Source organism: Arachis hypogaea, chromosome 19 (assembly GCF_003086295.3).
Source record: "Arachis hypogaea cultivar Tifrunner chromosome 19, arahy.Tifrunner.gnm2.J5K5, whole genome shotgun sequence".
Taxonomy (NCBI): Eukaryota; Viridiplantae; Streptophyta; class Magnoliopsida; order Fabales; family Fabaceae; genus Arachis; species Arachis hypogaea.
Window position 1 is genome coordinate 35,708,563 of NC_092054.1, and position 23,059 is coordinate 35,731,621.

At 33.8% G+C, this 23,059-nt stretch overlaps 1 protein-coding gene across 1 annotated transcript; it reads left to right on the forward strand.

The window, feature by feature from the left end:
* Positions 1–790: 790 nt before the first annotated feature.
* LOC112779459 (ATP-dependent DNA helicase Q-like 1) lies at positions 791–5,808 on the forward strand. Its single transcript, XM_025823732.3, has 10 exons — positions 791–1,084; positions 1,187–1,530; positions 1,689–1,949; positions 2,068–2,231; positions 2,343–2,439; positions 2,545–2,588; positions 3,292–3,406; positions 3,499–3,852; positions 4,516–4,740; positions 5,367–5,808. Exons 1-10 carry the CDS (start codon positions 949–951, stop codon positions 5,475–5,477), a joined length of 1,851 nt encoding a protein of 616 aa, XP_025679517.1. The 5' UTR covers positions 791–948; the 3' UTR covers positions 5,478–5,808.
* Positions 5,809–23,059: the final 17,251 nt, after the last annotated feature.

A 23,059-nucleotide genomic window follows, 5' to 3' on the forward strand; every position in this document is an offset into this window, starting at 1 on the left:
TTGAGTCTTGAGGAAAAAGGGGTTGAGTCGCAGATAAGCATCTTTGGTTAGAAGAGAGGGAAGAAGAGGAAGAAGGATGGCGACGCTGTTGTAGTAAGCCAGAGTAGGAAGTTGGTCGGAGGAAGAAGGAGGAGGAAGGTAGAGGCAGCGATAAACGAAAATAAAGAGGAGTTTATTAGGGAAGAAGAAGAAAATTAGAGGAGGATGCTGAAGAAGAGGAAGAGACGAGAGTTTCAGAAGAAAGGGAATTAGGGTTTTAAAAAATTAAAATTGGGGTGTTTTTAAAATTATAAAAATTAAAAGTAGATAAATTTTGTAATTATGATAATTGTTAACTGACATGTCACTCCTAAATCTTAATTCCAAATAACTTAATTGATGGTTGGTTACTTTTGTCAAATTTTAAAATCTTTTAGAAATTATTTTATCAACAACAAAGATAAGTACCATTTTATTAACGTTAAAATCTTTTGAATATCGATTTAGTATTTATCTCTATAAAAGAAAAAACAGGGCCTTGTTCCTTTTGAGCGATTAGGCTTACTAGAGAAAGTCTAGAGGACCAGCAACTTTTGTATTTTGTGGCCAGCACTTAACCATCAAAAGAAAAGTAAGTGATCTCTCACCATTGGATGTAACCTCACACCATTAAAAATACTATTGATGACTAATTAATAGTTACAAAACACAAAAGTTGTTGGCCCCTAGCACTCCTCGGCCTACTATTTTAGTAGTTTATTCGAGGCCCTCATATAATTAAATCGAGTCAACATTGAACGGTTCCTGACTCCTCTAAGGCCTAAGCAACTAGCGAGGGAAAGAAAATATATTTAAAAAAAATGAAAAGGCAAAAGCTCGAATAGCACAAAATAGCGCGGGAACTGAGAAGAGCTAATGAGCTAAGCATAAAAGTTGAAGCACAAAATCCGAAGGAAAGTGGAGCGGAAAATGGGTCGCATGAACACCAAAGAGAAAGAGCACGATCTCGAGTTGGAAAAAGCTCGCTTGATTAGCTTAGCCCTCGATTTCGGCTTCGACCAACCCTCCGCCACCAAATGCCTCCATCGCCTCATCGACCTCTACGGTTCACACATCCTTTATCATAATTTCCTTTTTTAAATGATTTTTTCTATGAACAACTGATACTAATTAGTTTTTTTTTCCCATTATTATTATTATTTTTAAGGGGAGGATGGTCGGGATTTCATCACGGTGGAGCACTGCGGCGACGATTTTATTGCGGCGTTGGCGGAGTCGATGGAAGATGCAGAAGAATGGGATGATTTGCAGGGACTGGAATCGGAGGCGTGTGGTGCATTGACTCAGGTGCTTCACAAGACTGGTGTTGGTGGTGGTGGTGATGGTGAGGTTTTCTGCGTTGATGCGACTGATGATTCGCCTTGGCGGCAGAAGCAGAAGGGGAAAGTGGTGGAGTTGGTTTCGAGCGAGGAGGATGAAGATGAGGATGTGGATTTCAGTTTTCTGATGGGAAGAGGGAATTGTGTCACTCCTGCTTCTGCGAAATCAATGGTATGAACTATGAACTATGCTCAAGTAGTTGATGAGAAGTGGAACAAAGGCCCATGGGCTGTTATACTTTCTTTTTAAATTTTTTGGTGCAAGCTAGACTCTGCGATGGGTATTATATGACTCTATTGATGGAAGATTAAATAGTTAAAATCTTATAGGATTGCAGAAGTGGCATCACTCAAGGCTCAATTTCATCCACATCCAGCAAAACAAAATTCTACTCAGCATCAAAGGAAGAAAATAATACTCTTAGCTATGACGAATTGCAGGCTCTAGATGATATTGAATTGGCAAATGTCGTTATCTTTGGTAATAGGGCATTTCGACCATTGCAGCATCAAGCATGCAAAGTAACTCTGGCAAAGCAAGATTCTTTTATCCTTATGCCTACTGGAGGTGGTAAATCTCTATGCTATCAGGTCATTTCTTTCTCCTGTAACCTTATTCTTTCCTGCATAATCCCCAAAAAGACTAAATGTCTGTGATTTCGATATTCTTTTCAATTTTAAAAATAAGTGTTTTATTTTATGCTTACAGCTTCCAGCAACACTTCAACCAGGTGTTACAGTAGTTATATCTCCCTTACTTTCACTCATTCAGGATCAGATAATCACACTAAACCTTAAGTTTGGTATACCTGCTACTTTCTTAAATTCTCAACAAACTGCTTCCCAAGCAGCAGCTGTCCTCCAAGAGCTAAGGCAAGACAGAACACGGTTGATGTGTATCATATTGAAAGAAATGCCATTAGATTAATCATTAATGATTGCTTTAGTGTTTATGTAGCCTAACATTAGTATTCTTGTATCTAGGAAAGACAAACCATCTTGCAAGCTATTGTATGTGACACCTGAGAGAATTGCTGGCAACCAACCATTTATTGAGATTCTTAAATGCCTGCATCGCAAGGTTAAGTTTTCATGATTTGATTACAATTTCTGAAACCATTGTTGCAGAGCTCTAGCTTGTAAATATCTGATGCGGAAATTTTGCTGGTGATCCCTTACATTACAGGGACAACTTGCAGGTTTTGTTGTTGATGAAGCACACTGTGTTAGGTATTCTTTTGCTTTTTGTCTGCAATTTTAGTGATTTTACTTTGTTTATCAATAACTGCAATAGTATAAAATTTGAGAGATGCAACCTTGCCATTGATCATTCGCTCTTGAAGCAGTACTTACCATTATGTTTCTCATATATAGACTGAATGATCATCCAGTATGAACAAGCACCAAAATTTTAACTACCATTGGAGTGCACCGTTCATAAAATGTCATTTTAAGTTAAGCTCTCATGGCGGCCATAAATAAAGTTGAATATGGACAAATTGATTATGGTAACACTTGGATATGGTGAGGACACAAATTTGAAGCAGGAACTTTTGTTATCTGGTTTAAGGGTCTTAAAATGATCCTTCCTTAAGTTCACAACTCTTCAACCTAAATTGATAATAAATAAATAATATTTGAGTGGGTTAGCAATTGGTATCTAATGGCTGAAGTATTTTTATTTTCTAGACTGTTCCCCTTATTTCCACTTCCATAACTGTAAATCAGCTTGGTGAAAAATGCTGCTAAAATGTTATACCCAGTAGCTAAATTGCCCGACTAGTTAAGGCCTGCTTCAATGGTGTTGGGATAAAGGTTGTTGATGCTGTGCGACTCTTGCATTGTAGTGTTTCACTGCAGTTTTCTACTAGTTATTATCAATTTCTACTATATCTATTATTAACTACTCTTTAATTCAAACTATCATGTCCAGCCAATGGGGACATGATTTCCGGCCTGACTACCGTGGATTAGGATCACTTAAGCAAAACTTTCCTCGTGTACCTGTCATGGCATTGACAGCAACTGCAACCCACTCAGTTCGTGAGGTAATCATAATACCAGATTGCTACAATGGACAATGCAATCAAGCCTTTAGTAACCAACCCCCCCCCCCCTTTTTAATTGTATCTTGTTTCAGGACATTTTGAATGCTTTAAGAATCCCCCATGCACTTGTTCTTGAAAGAAGTTTTGACAGACCAAACTTAAAGTATGAAGTGATTGCAAAGACTAAGGAACCGCTGAAGCAGCTGGGACAGCTGCTAGTGGATCGTTTCAGGAATCAGTGTGGAATTGTTTACTGCCTCTCGAAAAGTGAATGTGTCGAGGTCTCAAAATTTTTGAATGAGACATGTCAGACTAAAACAGCGTATTACCATGCTGGCATGGCTGCCCGCCAAAGAGTTGCTGTTCAAAGGAAATGGCATGATGGAGAGGTTCATGTTGTCTGTGCAACTATTGCTTTCGGAATGGGGATAGACAAATCTGATGTTGTAAGTTGATAAGCTTTTTTCAAATTATTATGATATTGCTGTACATTCTGAGCAATTTTCTTAGAAATCTAACAGAGAAGCACTATTGAAAATATTGTTTTCAGGTTGATAGTTGATATTTAGTTATTTATATATGTGAAATAAAAATGAAGGTCAATGATTAATTTGCTACATACTACTATTTAAGGAAGGATCTCTATATAATGAGATAGCAGAACCAGCCTCCATGTAGAGAGCATAGCATTTTTCTAATTTAGAATTTGCCAAAATCCTTTGTCTGGGACTCTCTTGCTTTCATACAAAGTCTTCTCTTTTCTCGCATTCATGATTGAAAGAATTAAATTTTAAAACAAAAATGACCATTTCCACAATTATTACAGTGATCATCTTATCCATCCCGGTTAAGATCAAGTTGAAAATATAAACATAAATCTCTCAGCATTATAGGTAGAATCTGCATAATACACTAAAATATACCATATGTGCACTAGTTTAACATTGGATGATTGGCGGGGCAAATGTAAGCACATGTGACTTTAAAAATGTTGTATGAATTGCAATCTGTTGAGCAACTTACTGCACCAGAAAGTTGGATTCTTTTAGTGGTGTCTCAGTTTTAAGTTTGTTACTCAAATTGTTCTTTTTTTTCTTATATGCTTTCAGCGCTTCGTTGTCCATAATACAATGTCAAAATCAGTTGAAAGTTATTATCAAGAATCAGGAAGGGCCGGAAGGGATAATCTTCCTGCAGTTTGCATTGTATTGTACCAGAAGAAGGATTTCAGCCGAGTAGTATGCATGATAAGAAATGGTCAAGGATATAAAAAGGAGAGCTTTAAGACAGCAATGGATCAAGCGAAAAAGATGCAACAGTACTGTGAACTTAAGGCAAGGCAAACTCCGCTATATTTCAGCATCTTTTTCTTTAGTCAATTTATAGCACCTTTGAAAATAGGATAATTAGTCAAAATGATTCCTCTCACATGTACATTAATTTGGTTTTCGTTGAAATATAAGACACCTAATGAATCGAATTGGTTCTTTTGTCATTTAAACGATGACAGATACAAAATGACTTATACCATGTGTCATTATCTAACTGGCAAAAAATCAATTTGACTCGGTTATATTTTTCACGAAGCAATTTAAGGCGTTTGATTTTTTCGAGTATCAAATTGGTGCATGCCTGATCTTTCAGAAACCACTTTCACTATTAACCCCAATGGGAGTAAAAGAATAAGAACAAAGTACACTGCTTTGCCCCAAGGTTTAGTGAAATTCGTTTTGAGCCCTCTTAATTTACAAAAAACATAAATTGAACCTTTCTCATATAATTGCAACAAAACAATTAAGCATTGTCTCCTTAAGTTTGATTAGCTATTATATGATGACATCATTGTTTCCTATCGTAAAGCATGAATTCATCACTTTACGGTGTACCAAGCTACCCCAAGTGCAAAAAGGGGTTTTATATATGCCAAAGTGTATATCCTTTATTTTTTTCAATGTTTTAGGTTGAATGTCGGAGACAAACTTTACTCAAACACTTCGGAGAATCTTTTGACAGAAAAGGCTGCAAGTATGGATCTAATCCATGTGATAACTGTCTCAACACTGCACTATGAGTTGTTGTTACATTCAATTTTCGAGTATGATATTCTAACAAACTCTGGAACAGTGTACCTTGGAAGCTTTTTGTTTTTGCTAGTTATTCTATTTGTATATCTCTATTGTAGATTTGCATTTTGCGTAGCAAGTTGTTCCTATTTCTAGAAGTTGTGAATTCTACTCTCGACATTGCAATTAATTACTTTCAGATAATTCCTTTTTGGTGATTACTTCCGGATTATCTCTAATCATTATTAGTGTTTTACATGTATATCTTATTAATGACTTAATGTACTGAGGATGTAATTTGATTATTTCTAAGTTTAAATGCTTTTTAGTTGGAATTTTTTTGCAGCCTCTTCGCTTAATTTCATTTCTTGGCATGTTGATATTCTTTTCAATTCAATCCTTACTGTATTTTATTTTTATTTTTTAAAATCTTTTGTTTTTTAGCTCCGGATTAAGTGTTTTAACTTTTAAGTGAGAGGACTTGTGAATTTATTTTTTTTTCTAAAAAGATAAATTGCAATCCATAAAATTGACAAGATTACAAGTGTCCAAAGGGACAAAAAACAGAGCAAATGGGGTTTTCCTATAATACACTTTCGAAGTGTAAAAGAAAATGAGAAAAACTTAAAAGAAAGAGAAAGTAACTTAGGTCACGAGTATTCATTAATTTCAAACTTAATAAGAGGTATTTAACTTTAAATTCCAAACTTTATGTTTAAATGTTACTTTGATAGTTTTAATAAGAACATATTTTAAAAAAAATATATGGAAATGTATATGGAATCAAGATATGATTAGTTAAAAAGTAAACAAATTAACTAATTTATAATTATATTTAATTAATTTTATTTGTTTTTAATTTATAATATTTGATATTAATTGCTTCTCACCTCAAATTAAAATTTCGAATGATACGTTGGAGAAATAAGGGCGAGGATTACGGAACTTCCAACAATCCCGATTCTTAGTATATAAAAAATTTTATAAAATATATAAAAGAACATCTATTTAGTATGAAAAAGAAATATTCTGATACTTAGTAGAAGAAACATCCTAATGCCTAACATAAGCACCATCCACGTAGAGGTTTTGGATTCACCCAGAGTCATTTAGCTGGTACCCTCTTGGTTCCCTAGCATTATTGAAAATATATATATAAAAAATTTAGATAATTTTTCATTTAATAATATACTAAATTAAATGTCAGAACATGATTTAGTAATTATGACAATTGTTATATAATAATTTAATTCTTTAATTTAAAAAATTATATATGATTGTAGTACAATTTATATAAATTATATTTAATGCATGTAATAATATTATTTTTTTTCTAATAATGTAATAATATATTTTTTCTTTTATTAATTAATTTAAAATATTCAGAGTAAACTACCATTTTTATTTATGAAAGATGAAGATACTGGCATTTCTATTAAAGTTATACCCATTAAAAATTGGTTCTATACAACAAATTATTTAAACCTTAAAAAAAGTTATTAAAGATGCCAAGGCAACATCTATTTAAAATACTTGTTATAACCTGATATATCATCATCAATATGTTAAGAATTAATAGTCAAATCGAATTAATGAAAATTAAATGGTATTTTTAATAAAAATAGTCAATTATAATCTGAAATAACAAATGTACATAAGAAAAAGTCAAACAGATAAACTACTAATACTATCAAAGAAAGAAAAATAAAACCTTAACCACTATGGGTCTTGATAATCTTCATTGTTGCCCCCCTAATTCTGCTGAGTCAGTAGTTTAGGTAGTGTGTTGGTACCTGTCCTGGTGCCTGTGCAGAGGACAAGGGGCTCCTCCAACAGCAGCGCTGCCACTAGTGCGCATCTGGTCATAGTAGACTTCCATTTGGAGTCGCATCCACTGGATCTACTCCAACTCCTACCTAAGCTCATACCTCAGGGACTCTGTTTTCGTATTGCAATCATCTCTCTTTGCCAAGTATGCGAGCATCCCTTTCTGCCATGTGTGCGAGGAGCTCATTATACCTCTCCCCAGCCAAATGGGGATGCCCACCAAAAGTTGTTTCTCTTTCAGGCGCACATTTCTCAACTAGCAAATTATTATGATTATGATGTGCATGACTGACTGAGTTGAGAAACCATATTCAGGTGAAGTCCTAAGTAACGTCGGGTTGCGGATAGGCAATCGACACATGAGCTCATGGCCTGCTATAAGAATAGGCATGCATCATGTTATTTGCGCATCTGCATTTACTGTGTTTGGTTATTGTTAGACTCTTTATGCTTGTATTTGATTTTCTCTTTCTCTTTTTTTTTGCATATTATATGCTTGTATTCTATTTTTCCCAATAAAAACTTGGAGACAAATGTCCTAAGATTCCCTTTTTTTTTTCCCGTTCACCCTATTGGAAACCATAGGTTCTCACGCCCTTACTCCCACATCTGTGGATCGGCAGTGATATTCTTTGAAATATCCTTCATGCTAAGCTATAAATACCTCGAGTAGGGAAGAGTCTTCATGTGGGGAATATCGAAGACATGCATCTATGCTTTATGCGATCGTGGCTTTTTGCACTCTATACATAGTGTGGGGTTTAGCCCTGACATGTCCTACAAGTTCTTTCTATCAGAGTAACATCCGAGCCCTGGTCAGTTTCCTTTTGCATACCATCTCAATTAGATGGACCCTGTATATGACGTACATCCTCTAGTAGAATAACTCCTACCAGAGTGGGAAGAGGGTCTGGCCGAGGTTGAGATGATTCTGGCACTTCAGTTGGTCCTATGCTTGATGACCCTTAGGGACATTATGTCGTTGTAGTTCAGGATGCGCCCTTTAGTTCATTGGAGGTCGAGCCTTTTGAGGAGATACCTTCTTGGGTAGACCAATTGGAGGTGGACTTAACTTCTGATGGTTCGGATTCTGGGAAGGTAGGAAGAGTACTAGGAGAATCCCTTGATGATCATCCTTGAGTCGGCAGCTTTGGGTATTTTGGATGGACATTTCATCTTGTCATGACCTTCGTTTCTTAGCAGTATTCTTCCCCACTTTTGATAGTCTTTTTGAGGATTAGGATCTCCTTAACTTCGCGATAGTTCGAGTTTTAGTCTAAGAAATCCTTGTGTGGGTTAAAGTAGGAGATGTCTTTTGGTCATATATATATTCTGATATATAGTAATTATGTTTTCTTATGACGCTGGACATGTACTTTGAAAATACTTGATTTATATATTTCTTTTAGTATGGGTAATGATGTATGACAATGTTTTATTTACACTTTTTGCATTAGATGATTCATGCTTTAAGCCCAGTTTATTGAGACAGTTACAGTTATGACTTACAAACGTTTGATTAACTCCAATATAATACTAAAGGCTCTAATGAATCCACATTTTATGGTATTTATTTGCTCTATTTGAGTGGATTTCATTGACTTTTCTTGCACTTATCCATTGAAATAGCATGCTTTTATGAATTCTTTCCTAATTGTGCTTAATTGTGAAAAATATGCTTTTCATGCTTAAATAGCCAATTTTAATTCACTTTTCTCCCATTTGATGCCTTGATATGTTTGCTTGAGTGATTTAAGGTTTTGAAGGCAAGAATGGCTTGAGAAAGTGGAAGGAAAGCATACAAAGTGGAAGAATTCAAGAAATGAAGGATTTGGAAAGCTGTCCATCCTGACCTCTAGGTACTAAATTGGTCATAACTTGAGTTATAGAGATCCAAATGAGGCAGTTCCAGCGGCATTGGAAAGTTAACGTCCGGGGCTTCAAAATGATATGAAATTTGTCATAGTGGACATAAGTCTATGTGTGCGTACACACACAACTTGTGCGTACGCACAGGTCAGAAAACAGCAAGTGTGCGGACGCACACGTCTGTGCATCCGCACAGGTCCTGGCACGTGAGCTCATTAACTGCAAACCGCTGGGGGTGATTTCTGGGTCCCCAAAACCCAATCCAACTCATTTTTGAAGCTATTTCAAGCCAAATTGAAGAGGGATAAAGGGGGGAGCAATTAGGGTTAGATTTTAGTCATGTAGTTCATTTTCTAGAGAGAGAAGCTCCCCCTTCTCTCTAGAACCTAGGGTTTTTAGTTTAATTACTTGCAATTTCTACTTTTAATTCTTTCTTTCATTTACTTTTCCTTATCATTTATTGTTATTGCATATTTGTTCTTTCCTTCTATTTTGTTATTTCATTTCTTTTGTTCTTTTATGTTTATGAACACTCTTGTCATTTTGATTTTCAATTAATGCAATTTATGTTTCTATGCCATTTATTGCTTCCTTTAGTTGTTGTTATCATTTTATTGCAATTGGTAGTTGTAGAATTTATATTTCTTGTTATTTTACCATGCTTTATTTTCACACCCACCAAGTGTTTGACAAAATGCTTGGTTGGGTTTTTGTATAGTTTTTCTCACTCTTGGTTGAGAAATTGTGTGGTTTGGGTGAACTTGAGTTGTGGATGTCCATTCCACATTGTGTGAGGGTTGTTAATTAATTTGATTTCCACTCACACTAGTCTTTCACTAAGTTAATTAGTGAGTTGATTAGGACTTGTGGATTGAAATTAATTATGCCTAGTTGACTTATCCTCGATGTAGGGTTGACTAATTGGGATTAATTCACACACAATTACCATGTTTGTGGTCCACAACTAGGAGATGGATCCTTAATTACCCACTTCTTTCCAAGAGACCTTCTTAGCATTTAATTCCCTTTTCTTGTTTTAATTGCTTTGACTCTTAATTTCTTGCATGCTAAGTTACCTTTTTGCACTTTAATTTCTTACCATTTACATTGCTTGCTCTCTCTTGCATTCACAACCCCCAATGTCTCATATATAATAATAGGACACTTCATTGCAATTCTTAAGGAGAACGACCCGAGGTTTAATTACTCTCGGTTATTTTAATTTGAGTTTAACATTTGATTAAGAGAATTTATTGTTGGTTTGGACTATGCTACTAACGAATTGATTCTAGTTTTGATTGATTCCGAACCATACAAAAATTGTCTCTTATCAGGCTCATATGTATATAATATTATTCTCCTGAGTCTAGATCTCTGTAGGTTCCTCTGATGAGTAGCATCTAGCCGTTGACATTGGTCATGATGTGTCAATAGTTGGGTCATTACATGTGCGACCTCAATTTCCTTATTCTCTAACCAATATTCACTAACTGTGCCCATTGCAACTCATTCCTAAACAAAGATTGGAATGTTGGTCCGCTTGACGAGGATTCTCTCCTCTCATAATTCCTTCCAACTCTTGTTCTCTGTGATTCAACATGAGATTCAAAATATAAGGAGCAAAATGCGAATGTCTCTTTGGCTAAAAATGCTTCGCAGATGCTACCCTCAATCCGGCTTTATTTTTCATAGTTTTCTTGAATGACCAAATCAACCTCTCTAAAGGAAACATCCACTTAAACTGAATCCCCTACACACTCTTGTTTCATATGGTAGGTGGATTGCTAAGTATTCTATCACATCAAAAATTTTTGGGGCGAATATCTTCTTTAACCTACAAAGTATGATGTGAATGTTCTTTTCCATGCCCATAAGATTATCAATCCTAAGTTTTGTAGTACATAACTCCCTAATGAACCCACTTAGAGCTGTGAGAAGTTTTTAGACGTTGGTAAAGAGTTCTTTAAAGACAACAAGAAGCAACAACTCCATAAAAACGTGACAATCATGACTCTTCAACCCATCAAGCTTATCTTGCGAGACGTTTTCACATCTACCCAAGTTAGAGGCGTAACCATTGAGAAACCTCAATCCCCTAATCCACCTAAAAATATTTTCTCTTTGATCCTTTGTTAGAGAACATATAGCCTTTAGTTTAGACCACTGTCCGTTGTTAAGTCCCTTTAAATTCAGATCTGTCGCCTGCAAATGATAACTAAATCTAACATAGCCTTATAGTTATCATTTGTTAGCATATCATCCATTACCATGTGTATGATGTTATCAAACACATCTTTTTTAATTATGCTCCTTTCCATATCCCAGAATTCTCAACCTTGCCCAATTATCGATGATATTGGGATACTACTGACCCGAAGTCACACTTCTAAACCACTCAACCAAATGGGTGTCTCTTATTATTCAATTTTATTCTTCCTAAACAAGTCCTTGTTATGTTGAAAGGAATGATCAAACTTAATAAATCTTCAATGACAATCGAACCACAAATTTCTAACCCCATATTCAGCCAAAATAACCTTGTATTCTCCATACAAATAGGACACAATATCCTTCTCTGAGTGGACCAGCCAGATAGCATATCGTATGCAAGAAAGTCATTGATGTCAACATCAACACAACATGTATTTGAAAGTTTATTTTAGTTAAAATATCACATGTCTCTACATCATCAATCCACAACTCATTATACTCATCCACCAAGGGTTACAAAAATACATCAATTTTGGCTGTTGGGTTACTTGGATTGGGTATGATACAATTTAAGAACATGTATAGCTCCTTCATGCATATTTTGGGAGGTAGGTTATAAGGAGTCACCATAATAGGCTAACAAGAGTACATGTTACGAAAATTAGAGTTCAATACAAACCCATTAGAGCATAAAGCTAATTTACATTTCTAGGCTCGCTCACAAATATAGAATGGACTTGATCAAAGTGCTTCCAAGCCTTTCCGTGTGACAGGTGCGTCATAAAACCATCATCTCTCTTGATGTTACTATGCCATATGCGAAGGGTCGAACTCATTGAGGCATACAATCTTTTTAGTCTAGGGATTAGGGGCAAGTAGTGCAACCTTTGTTTGGAACTCTCTTTAACCTTCATTTATCAATCCTTTCTCTCTCTACCCTCGGTATATCAAAAGATTTGCTAGCAGTGAAGTCTACATCCCCTTATAATACAACATACAACCATTCGAGCAACAATCAATTTTTACCAAATTTATACTTAATTTTGAAGCTAGCTTCTTTGCCTTATAATGGCTCCGAGGGATGCTAATACTCCCAACGGGTAATAATTCATTACAAAGGGTGGCCCACTTATCAAAAGACTCTTGGATATGATTTGACAAAGATTTAATACTCATCATTCTAATACAGCAGACAATTTTGAATGAATGCACCGCTCAAATAGCAGTTGTACGGAAGATTCTAACAAATCATATAATTTCTTTGCTTCCAAGTTAGGCCCTTATTTAACATTTTCCATAATATTAACAATGATTGCATTGGTGCGGATTTTCTAGATCCACAAACTAACTGGCAAGTGCACCGGGTCATACCAAGTAATACCTCAGGTGAGTGAGGGTCGATCCCATGAGGATTGATGAATTGAGCAACTATGGTTGAATGATTTCTTAGTCAAGCAAGTAGAAAATGATGTTTGGGGTTCAAAAACATTAAACAGTAATTCAAAGAGTAGAAGACGCAAACAATAAGAATAGTGATAAATGTATAAGAGAAGGCAGTTAAGGCATCGAAGATGTTTACTTTTCCGGATTAAGTTTTCTTACCAACTATTTTAATCATGAAAGATTCAATTTATGGCAAACTATAATTGACTAAATCCTAATGTCGTAGTGATTTAGTCTCCTCTAACCTAGTTAACCGCTAATATCTTGGTCACTTAATTTCGATTAAAGGGTTAAGTTCAATTCTAGTTTAAGGCCACAAAAATCCTAATTATCCAAAGCTAAGAGGATTATATGTCATGTATCTTGATTAGTTCAAGTAATTAACGATTTAGGATGAATTTGCTTTCAAGCTGTTGTTCAGGTGAGATCCTCTTCCAAGGGTCACAAAAACGCATATAGAATAAGGGTCATTCTTCCGATCTACCCAGATTCATAAAATGAAGAACGAAGGTAATCCTTGAAAATGAATCAATATATTAATTAAAATAGAAAAGTAACAGTCTCAATCCATATAAATAAACAGAACTCCTAGCCTTAATTGAAGAGGTTTAGTGGCTCATACTTCAGAGAGAAAACTAGGGTTTAAAAAATGTGAGAGTGCGGAAGTGAGAAGATCCCCCTAAAGGGTGAATCTTTTTCCTTTTATATCTAATCTAATTTGATTTGAATCTAAAATAAAATAATAATTTCTAAACCTAAAAGATTTATTTGTAAATAAAAATAACTAAAGTAAGATAAAAGATAACAATTAAAAGCTAGGTCCAACTAAAGATGCTCCAAGAGTGAGGTGAGATCCAGATTGCCTGGCGCTAAATGTCAGGTTTGTTGTTTAGCACCCAAAAGGGGGTAGAACACTTCTAGTCTCGCTGAGTTGCTGGCGCTAAACGCTAGCTTGGCGTTTAGCGCCCTGGTGGCAGTTTCAAAACTTCTCTTTTTTTTTGCACAAAACTTTGCCAAATTGATCCGAATTTTACTTGAAATAATCAAAATATAAAAACAACTCAAAGTAGCATCCAAGAAGGATTTTAACACTAAAATGTACTTAAACTCGTTAAATTCTAACTTAAAATAAGCAAAAAATGGGTATAAGATGCTCATACATCATGCATCAAATACCATCTTATTATATCTCCCCTATTTACCCTCCCAATTATCCTCTTCCATATTCACTTTTCTAACCAAATTAACCCTTCTTGATCGACCCTTAGACCTATTAAAATTCGATGCAGACTGATTGATTTCTTGCTCATCAACTTCTCCATGTTTAGCCCACACCCAATACCCATCATTGAACCCCTTATTAAAGGTGAAGAATTACATCCGAAGGTCCTAACCACTTAGTCGTTCGACACTTATAACATGGACACCTATACACCCATTGAGACTCAAACAATTTCATGTTGAAGACACATGCAAACAAACTGATCAACCCCTCAAAGAACTCAGGTTTTAACCCCTCCGATTGACCGTTATCCTTATCATATATCCACAAACGATGACTTGAAATTATTTTGCAACAAACAACCTAGAATTTAACCAACAACACAACTTATTAATTTTTTAAAAAATTTCAGCAAAGTTTTATCTATAATTAGAAACCTCTACCAAATGTAAAAGTTTTCACAAACCAACCATGTGTTTGAACAATTTTAATAATAATTTGGCAGAGTTTTTTCTTAATTTAAAGATCTCCACAAAAAAAATTTATCAATTTTCACAAAGGAAACAGTTGCAACCATAAATTAAAAAAACATACATTCAAGCAAACATTAAATCCTAGTCATTTTAATGTGCATCCCCTTATTACTCCGCAATTTTCTAGCAAACAAGGTACTCGAGAAGTTGCCACTAGACAACTTTTTTTCACTTTTTTTCTAAAACTCTATCCTAGGAAAAATAAGTTCGGAATAAAATTTAAATAACTTAGCATATTTAGAGATAAAAAATCAACCTCGGTACTGCACAAACAACTTATGTATATATCAACACAAACAACCAACGATTAAAACTACACGACAACAAAATATCCTAAAATTTAAATAAAGTTAGTAAAATATAAAAATTAATAACATTTGTAAAATTAATTAATATAAACTAAACTAAGTTAACTTAAATTAATGTAAAACACTAATTAATACTAAGTTAACTTAATTTTCCTAAATTCAAGTTTAAATTAGTCTAACTTCAACTCTAAACTAAATCATAAACTAATTTATCTAACGAATTATCCTAATTTATCTAAACTAACTTAATTAACCAACTTGACCAAATCTAATTTAAATTCTAATTACTCTAAACAAAGCAAATTAACCATATATCACAATTTCACAACATATGATTTATAAACGAGAATTAAAATTCTATGTCTTAATTAGAAATAAAAATGATCTAATTGATCTAAACTAATTACTCTAAATTTAACCCATGTCACAATTTTATAATAAAAAATTACAATAAAAAATGTAATTAGTGTAAATTATAACTATGAAAATTAGATAAAATAGTATAAATTTAATTACTCTAAACTAATTACTCACTTAGCTGGAGACAGTGGGAGCGTAAAAGATTTTCCCGGCGTGGTAGTAACTCGAACAGTGTGGTGGTTAAGATGGTGGCACTATGACCGAACGGCAAAGCTGCTTCAGAAAGGAGGTTTAGGGTTTTTTTTTTCTAAAACAAAAAAGGGGATGGAATAAGGACAGTGTATTAACCTAGTTTTTAGATACACGAAACTTTTCTAAAGAAACAGAATTTTTTAGAAGTTCAGTAAAGGAAGCACCTCTGCTATATCATCAAGCATCTCAATCTATATCATCATTATGTCATCACTAAGCTAGCACCTCCACTGGGATAAGCTCGACGACATAGTCACGAAGAATCTAGTTTTTGAGCCGCTTCGGTTAGACAAGCCAGACTCGATTCGTGAGAGAAGAAAAATAATAATATAATATTATTATGATATTAATACTAGACATGTTTGAGGAATATTATAATATTATTTAATCTATTTTACTAAAAAACTGGAGATAAGTTTAACCGAGCTCACAGTCTACTAGTGTAGGTTAACACTAGCATTCTCTAATGACTTTAGCAATGTTGATGCCTCATGATATATCTTTTATTCTCATGTTAATAATGTTACTAGTATCATCTATACTAGTTGCTCAGATTTTAATATCTAAATATGTTGTTAACTGTGCTCTCTAATACATATAGTTTTAGTAATTATATACCTGAGATATTTTTTAACCATCTCCTTAACTAGCCAATCAACATCAAGCACATTTTTTTCTCACCCCCAAGACATTCCAAGCTGCTGATTTCCACCTTGAACGACCGAAAATAAGAGAGAAAGAAAAGAGAGAAAACTTTGAACACATAAGACTTCAAATCTTGATTTCTTCCAAACCAAAACTCAAATTAAAATTTCAAACCGATTAAAGTGATCTTCTCTTTTTATTCTTCAAATCTATGTCACTTTTCATGGATTAAAATCAGGTTAGATGGCTGCTCATCCTCCTCTTTGGTTCGGTTACAAGGAAACCTTGTTAAATTTGTGTTTTCTTGATGTTTCTCTATAGATCTCTTGCTTAACATAACTTGTGAGCTAAGAATCTTTCATTTTCAGAAATTTTAAGGCTATAAATCCCATCCTAACATGTTGATTAAGATTCGATCAATTGAGGTTTTAAGGAATTAATGTTGTTCTTGATGTGATTTAGTAGAAAAAAGTGCTCTAGTAAAACTTTGAAGGATAGCCAAATAAAGAGCAGCAAATCAAGGTAGAGTTTGGTAAAATTAATCTTGATTAATTGTGTTTGAGTTGTATGATTGTTGTGTGATTTGGTTATGCTTGAAATTGATTGCTTATATAAGTTATTCTTGGTGAAAGTTTGTTAAAATTTTGATAAAATTTGATGATATTTAAGCTATAAAAATGTTCTTGAGTGCAGCTGGAAAAACAAAAGATAGGCCTCAAATTGGTGATGAATTAGTGTTGAAATCAAGTGGAAATTATGGGGTTTTAGTGGCTACTAATTTAATTTGATTTATGGTAAAAATCGGTCATCGAAAAGATTGAAAAACGGGTCATATTTGAAGAAAGAATTTAAGAATTTACGAAGAATATGAAAAAAACTTTGAATATGCTCAAGAACAGCTCTTTGATCTTGTTAGGGGTCAAAGTGCAAATATTTTATATTTTGGGGAGGAAAGTATAAATGCTAAAGTTTAGGGGGTTAAAGTATAAATATCAAAAGTTAAGGGGTCAAAATATAATTTAATAAAATTTTGGGATAAAAATGTAATTTTCAAAAATTCATAATAAATATTTTTAAAAATTATTTAATAATAAAATATTAATTATTGTTATTTTATTAAAAATAATAAAATAATGGTGAAAAGGCAATTTTTTCTAAAAGTCTTAGGAAGACAACTTTAAGCTCAGAATCTCATAATTAGCTTCATAAAATACTTAGGGAGTGGTAAGAACATGTTAGTGAGGAGCAGATAAAAAAAAGATAAAATGTTGAAGAAAAGATAAAAACCAAAGAAACTGTTGGTAAAGCTTTAACGGTAAACATAAATGTCGATTAGAGAAGCGATCTAGGAGCAATATTGTTAGTATTTGATTTGCGTTTAGGGTTAAGTATTATATAAAAAGCTAAACTGGTTCAGCATAGACTTAATGAACCTATGCTTGGAACATGTTAATTATTCACACCGAAACTGAAATAGTTCGCAAAGTAAAAGTCAAAGAGACAAACAAAGAAAGAATAAAGAAGTAGAGAAGTTAAAAATTGGTTAAGAAAGTAAAGAAGAGAAATAGAAAGTGAATGAACATGATTTAGTTAAGAAATTAAAAGAGATCAGAGAAAGGACTAAGCCACCTAATAATCAGAAACAGAGATTGAGAACTGGTAACTGAAAGGAGTGGCTAAGGAAGTGAAACAAAAGAAGAAAACTGAAAAAGGTTTACAAAAAGGAAAAGGAAAATGTAAGTGGGGATGTCCACAACTGAGAATTATTTCCCAAGGGTACGCATATTAAAGTCAACTGATGTGGTTTTGGCCACACGACCGGTAAGCAACTGATGTAGCAGGAACTGTTTTCTACGGGTACGTATATTCAAGTCAACTGATGTGGCTTCAACCATTAGACTAATATACAACTGATGCAACAGAAATCTATATCTAGGACTTGTTCCTAGAAAATGTCGGGTTGCGGGTAGTCAATCGACACATGAGCTCGTGGCCTGCATAGGACTAGACATGCATCATCCTTGTTTGTGCATATTACTCTGTTGTGTATTCTGTTGTGTATTCTGTGTGTATTATCTTTTTGTGTAATGTTTTTCTATATTCTTTGTCTATTTACTACTTTTTTGTATTCTATTATTTGTCTGTTAAACAACACAGAATTAATGAACTTAACTAATAACCCCGATCCTACTAAGAACTCCCCAGTTCTTACCCCTTCTTTTCCCCTTCAGCTAGAGGCAGGAGTACTTTTTCGTGAGCTGCTAGTGAATGTTCCGCAAAAAAGTTATGCTCTGGGTAGTCTTCTGAGTCTAGGGCAAACTTCATTCTCTGTTTAACATGTAAATACCATAAGACCAGCTGATAAACCACTATTTTATGGTTTATCTTGTGTTTAATTGAGTGGTTTTATCAAGTCTTTACCCACTTATTCATATGATTTGCATGATTTTACAATTCCTTTCTAGAGATCTTTAATTTGTATATTTTAATTCTCTTTTATACCATTCGATGCCGTGATCCATGTGTTAAGTTTTTCAGGCTTCATAGGGCAGGAATGGCTTAGAGAATGGAAAGGAAGCTTGAAAAAATGGAAGGAACACAAAAAACTAAGGAGATAACCAGCAAGCATCAACGTGCACGTATGGCTCACGCGAGCGCGCGATATGAAGAAATTTGCAGCGACGCGTGCGTGTGCCTGATGCGTACGCGTGGATTGGAGTTTGCATGAAGACGCATGCGCATGACTGATGCGTACGCGTGACAAGAAAATTCACCAAATGACGCGTACGCGTGACTGACACGTACGCGTGACATGCGCGATCTGCAGAAATAACAGAAAATGCTGGGGGCGATTTCGGGCCAAATTTTGACCCAGTTTCGGCCCAGAAATACAGACTAGAGCCAGGAAACGTGCAGAGACTCAACACATATTCTCATTAGCATAGTTTTTAGTTTTAGATCTGAATCTAGAGAGAATTTACTCTTCCTCTAGGTTTTCTTTTACATTCATAGTTTTATAGTTTTATGCTTTTGCTTTTGGATATTGAAGAGTCATCACCTCCGTTGAAGATATTATTCTAGTTTCACTACAACAAATATGGCCTTTAGCAATGCCAAATTTTGCAACGCCTTAAAACCGTTCTCTTAGATAAGTTTAGACAACGGTTTTTTAAAGTGTTACTGTTGAATTCAATTTTTCATCAATTTATAGCAACAAATTAAAACCGTTCTGTTTGACTATTTTAAAGAACGGTTTTATGACCGTTACCATGATTTGGTTTTAAGCAACGATTTTTTATCGTTGTTTAAAGAATTGCACAAAGAAAACGCATTAAAACCGTTGCCGAAATGCTACACTTTAAAACCGTTCCATTAGATGGTCTTAGACAACGGTTTTTACAGTGTTGCTGTTGAAGTTCATTTTTCCATTATGCTATAGTAACCAAATAAAACCGTTCTCTTTGCCTATTTTAAAGAACGGTTTTACAACCATTATAACAATTATTTATGAAACAACCATTTTCTAAATTATTTAAATAATTAGACAAATTAAACAATACTAATAAAAATAATTTCAGATAATTATATAAATTGAAACTATTTTTTTATAAATATTGAATTTATAAAATACTCAAAAATTATTTTTATAAATAAATAACAAATATTATTTTAAAAAATAAAATTAAAATAAAATTAAAATAAATTTATTATAAATATTATATATTATTATAAATATATAAAAAATATTATATTTTTAACACATATAGCTAAAATAAATTTATAATAAATATTATATATTTTTATTATAAATATATAATAAATATTAATATAAAAAAATTAAAATTAAAATAATTTTAAAATAAATATTATATATCTATTATTGATTATTAATTTTTTCCTAATTAATAAAGGAATGAAACATAACAGCGCAAATAAGGCTAATAAGTAGTCACCAAAAAAATAAGGCTAATAAGAAAGCCCTCCTTCTCTTCGAAACCAAAGAGCTTCCTCCCTCCACCGTACCAAACCCTAACCCACGCCTCAGAATCAGAGAAGTCATCGCACCACAGCTCTCCATGAAGCCGTAAATGGCACCATCATCGCAAGTCACCAGGAAGCCCCAAATCGCCACTTACCATCGTCGCACCATCATCGTCACTCCATTCTTCCCGATATCGTCGCTGCCTCCTTCTTTTCGGCGTCGCTGAGTCTCTCCGCGGCGTCGCTGCTTCTCCCCGCTCCGAGGCTTCACTGCTTCTCCACGGCGTCCTTGCTTCTCCTTGTTCTGTTTCAACGTCGCTATTTCTGCTTCACTGTCTTCGCTGGTTGTGGATTGTGCTTCGCTGCTGCTGCTGCTTCACTGCATTGGCCGTGGTTTGTCATCTGTGGTAAGTGGTCTTCATCTCTGATTTCTGTTGCTTAGTTAGGGTTTGATTGGCTGTTGAGTGATTTTGTTGGCTGTGAAAAGTGGTGATGTTTGTGAACATGAGCAAGATGAGTGTTGAATGTTGACTGAGTTTCTGTTCTGGTTTGAATTTGGATTGTGTACTTGTGAAATGAACCTGGGGCTTAGGTTAGTCTGTTATTTAAGGTAGCAAAACTTTTATTATCTGCTAGTAGTGTGTTCGGTGGCATTATGGTTCTGTTTCTCTACTTTCTTTGAGGTGTTCTATGGTGGATGCCCAATAACTCTTTATTGAGGATTATAGAGTAATTTCTACATCGCTGTTTCTCAGTTGTTTATTTTTTATTTTATTTATCTGCTTTGTTTATTTTTGCCTTATTTTATAATGTTATTATTTCAGTGAGTTGTGGACTGCTTTTCATATTGGTTGGTTTCATCTGGGATAACAGAGGAATTTCATGCTTATTCCAACTATTTGACTTAGAGATCAGCATAAATTCTGCTCTTTTTCCTACATGCCTCAATTAATCAGGAGAAATATTTGTTATTTTAAATATTTGATGGAATAGATAATTTTTTTTTCATTTGAATTAGTTTAATGAGAATAAAATTTATCATTTTATTCTTTGAACTACCCTGATAATTGCTTGCTAGTTGCTACTTGCTATCCATAAGTGTACTACCATGTAAACCAGTTGCCACTCCTTAAAAAAAGTTACAAAACTCCTTTCTCTTTTATTTTGGTCATGGGTTCTGTTCTGAAACTTCATCAAAACTAAATTTTATATAAAAGACCTTCAATTGACAAACTTAAATATACTTTATTAAAAGTCCTTTAGTTTAAAAGTGGGCCAAATTATATTAACAAAATAATTTTTTAGACCTCAATTATAGAAGGCATTTGAGAAGAGTTTCAATTGAAATACTTTTTGGTACAGTGCTATTCTAATTTTGTTGGCAATTTGTTATCTCAAAATGCTGTTCTCATTTAAAGAAAAGTTATCCATTATTTGGTCTTTGTTAGTTTACACTTAGTTAGAACAGTTTATTTAAAGTTTCAAAAAATGCATTTATATATCATTCATTGCATCTCTGAGTAATTTATTTATATACTTCGTTCACTTTGAATGGTTTGTTGTTTATTTTGAGAAATCAATTTATTTCAGGCATGAAAGTGATAGTTACGTTAGTATTATAGTTATGGTTATGAATTGCTTATATTTTTATTCTTTGTTGCTGTTGTAGTTTGTCTCTTTAAAATAAAAAAAGGGTTGTCATCTGTGGGTTGTCTCTTTGTTGCTGCTGCTTCACTGCATCGGCCGTTTGTGGGTTGTCATCTATAGTAAGTGTTCTTCTCTGCGTTTCTGTTGCTTAGTTAGGGCTTTGGTTGTTGGGTATTTTTGTTGGATTTAAGAAGAAGAAAGGAAAGTGGTGATGTTTGTGCATTGTTCAAAAACTGTTTTGAGGCTTTATTTAGCTAATAAGATAGAAAGGGAAATTTGTATTTGGCCGTTTCTGCATTTTTTAAATTCAAAAACTGTTTGTGCATTGTTCATTAATTTGAGTTCTAGTTAGCAAAACTCATCATTGTACTAATTGTTTTAGATTTTTTCTTGGGGATAGAGTGTAGTAGAAGAAACATATGATGATGCTGTCTATTTGAAGATGAACACGTTTTGTTAGTGCATTGTGTTTTGGATTTCTGTGTTGCTAAACTTGATAATTCTATTGTTTGATTTTTTAGTTATATATCACTTTTGAAAATAAGATTTCTAAAAATTGGTTTTAAAAGTGAATTTTTTGTTAAAAAATCTGGCTATGAATTACTTATATTTTTATTCTTTGTTGTTTTTTTAGTTTGTCTCTTTAAAACCAGAAACAGATAATCAAATAGCGGGTCTCTCTGTAGCTGCGACTACCTTAGACATTGAGCTACACTACAGGTAAATCATTTAATATATTATCTTTTTAAATTTGTTTGAACATTTAATTGTTAAGAATATTTACTGATTAATTGATTGATTAAGCTTCTTTGCATAGTTTGTTAAATACAAATTGTTAGTCTCATGATTGGTTGAGATGTTCTCTTTTGAATATGTGTGGTTGACTTCTAGAAATTCTTTAGATGCAATAAGCTCTTGAATGAAAAAATCACTTATAGTTAGTCTAAAACATATGTCCGTGTCTTTTATTTTAGTTGACAAAGTAATGGACAAAGGGTGGGCTAGTTTACCAAGACATACTGAGGGTTACCAACATGGTGTTAATTCATTTTTGGATTTTTCCTTTTCTAAAGGTAGACCACAAGGACAAGAAATTCTTTGTCCTTGTTCTATATGTAATAACTTTAGTTGAGGGCGAAGGGATGAAGTTTATGATCATTTAATAAGGGATTTCAAAAAGGTTACACTGTGTGGGTTCATCATGGCGAAAGGATAAGTCGCATGGATAGTGAAACCGATGAGAGTGAAGTCCATGAAGGACTTGTCGACGACATTCATGGGCTGCTAAACGA

Coding starts and splice junctions, on each gene's coding strand:
- LOC112779459 (XM_025823732.3), top strand. CDS start 949: ATGGGTCGCATGAACACCAAAGAGAAAGAGCACGATCTCGAGTTGGAA. Junction 1,950..2,067: donor GTAAATCTCTATGCTATCAG/GTCATTTCTTTC, acceptor TTATGCTTACAG/CTTCCAGCAACACTTCAACC. Junction 3,853..4,515: donor GGATAGACAAATCTGATGTT/GTAAGTTGATAA, acceptor ATATGCTTTCAG/CGCTTCGTTGTCCATAATAC.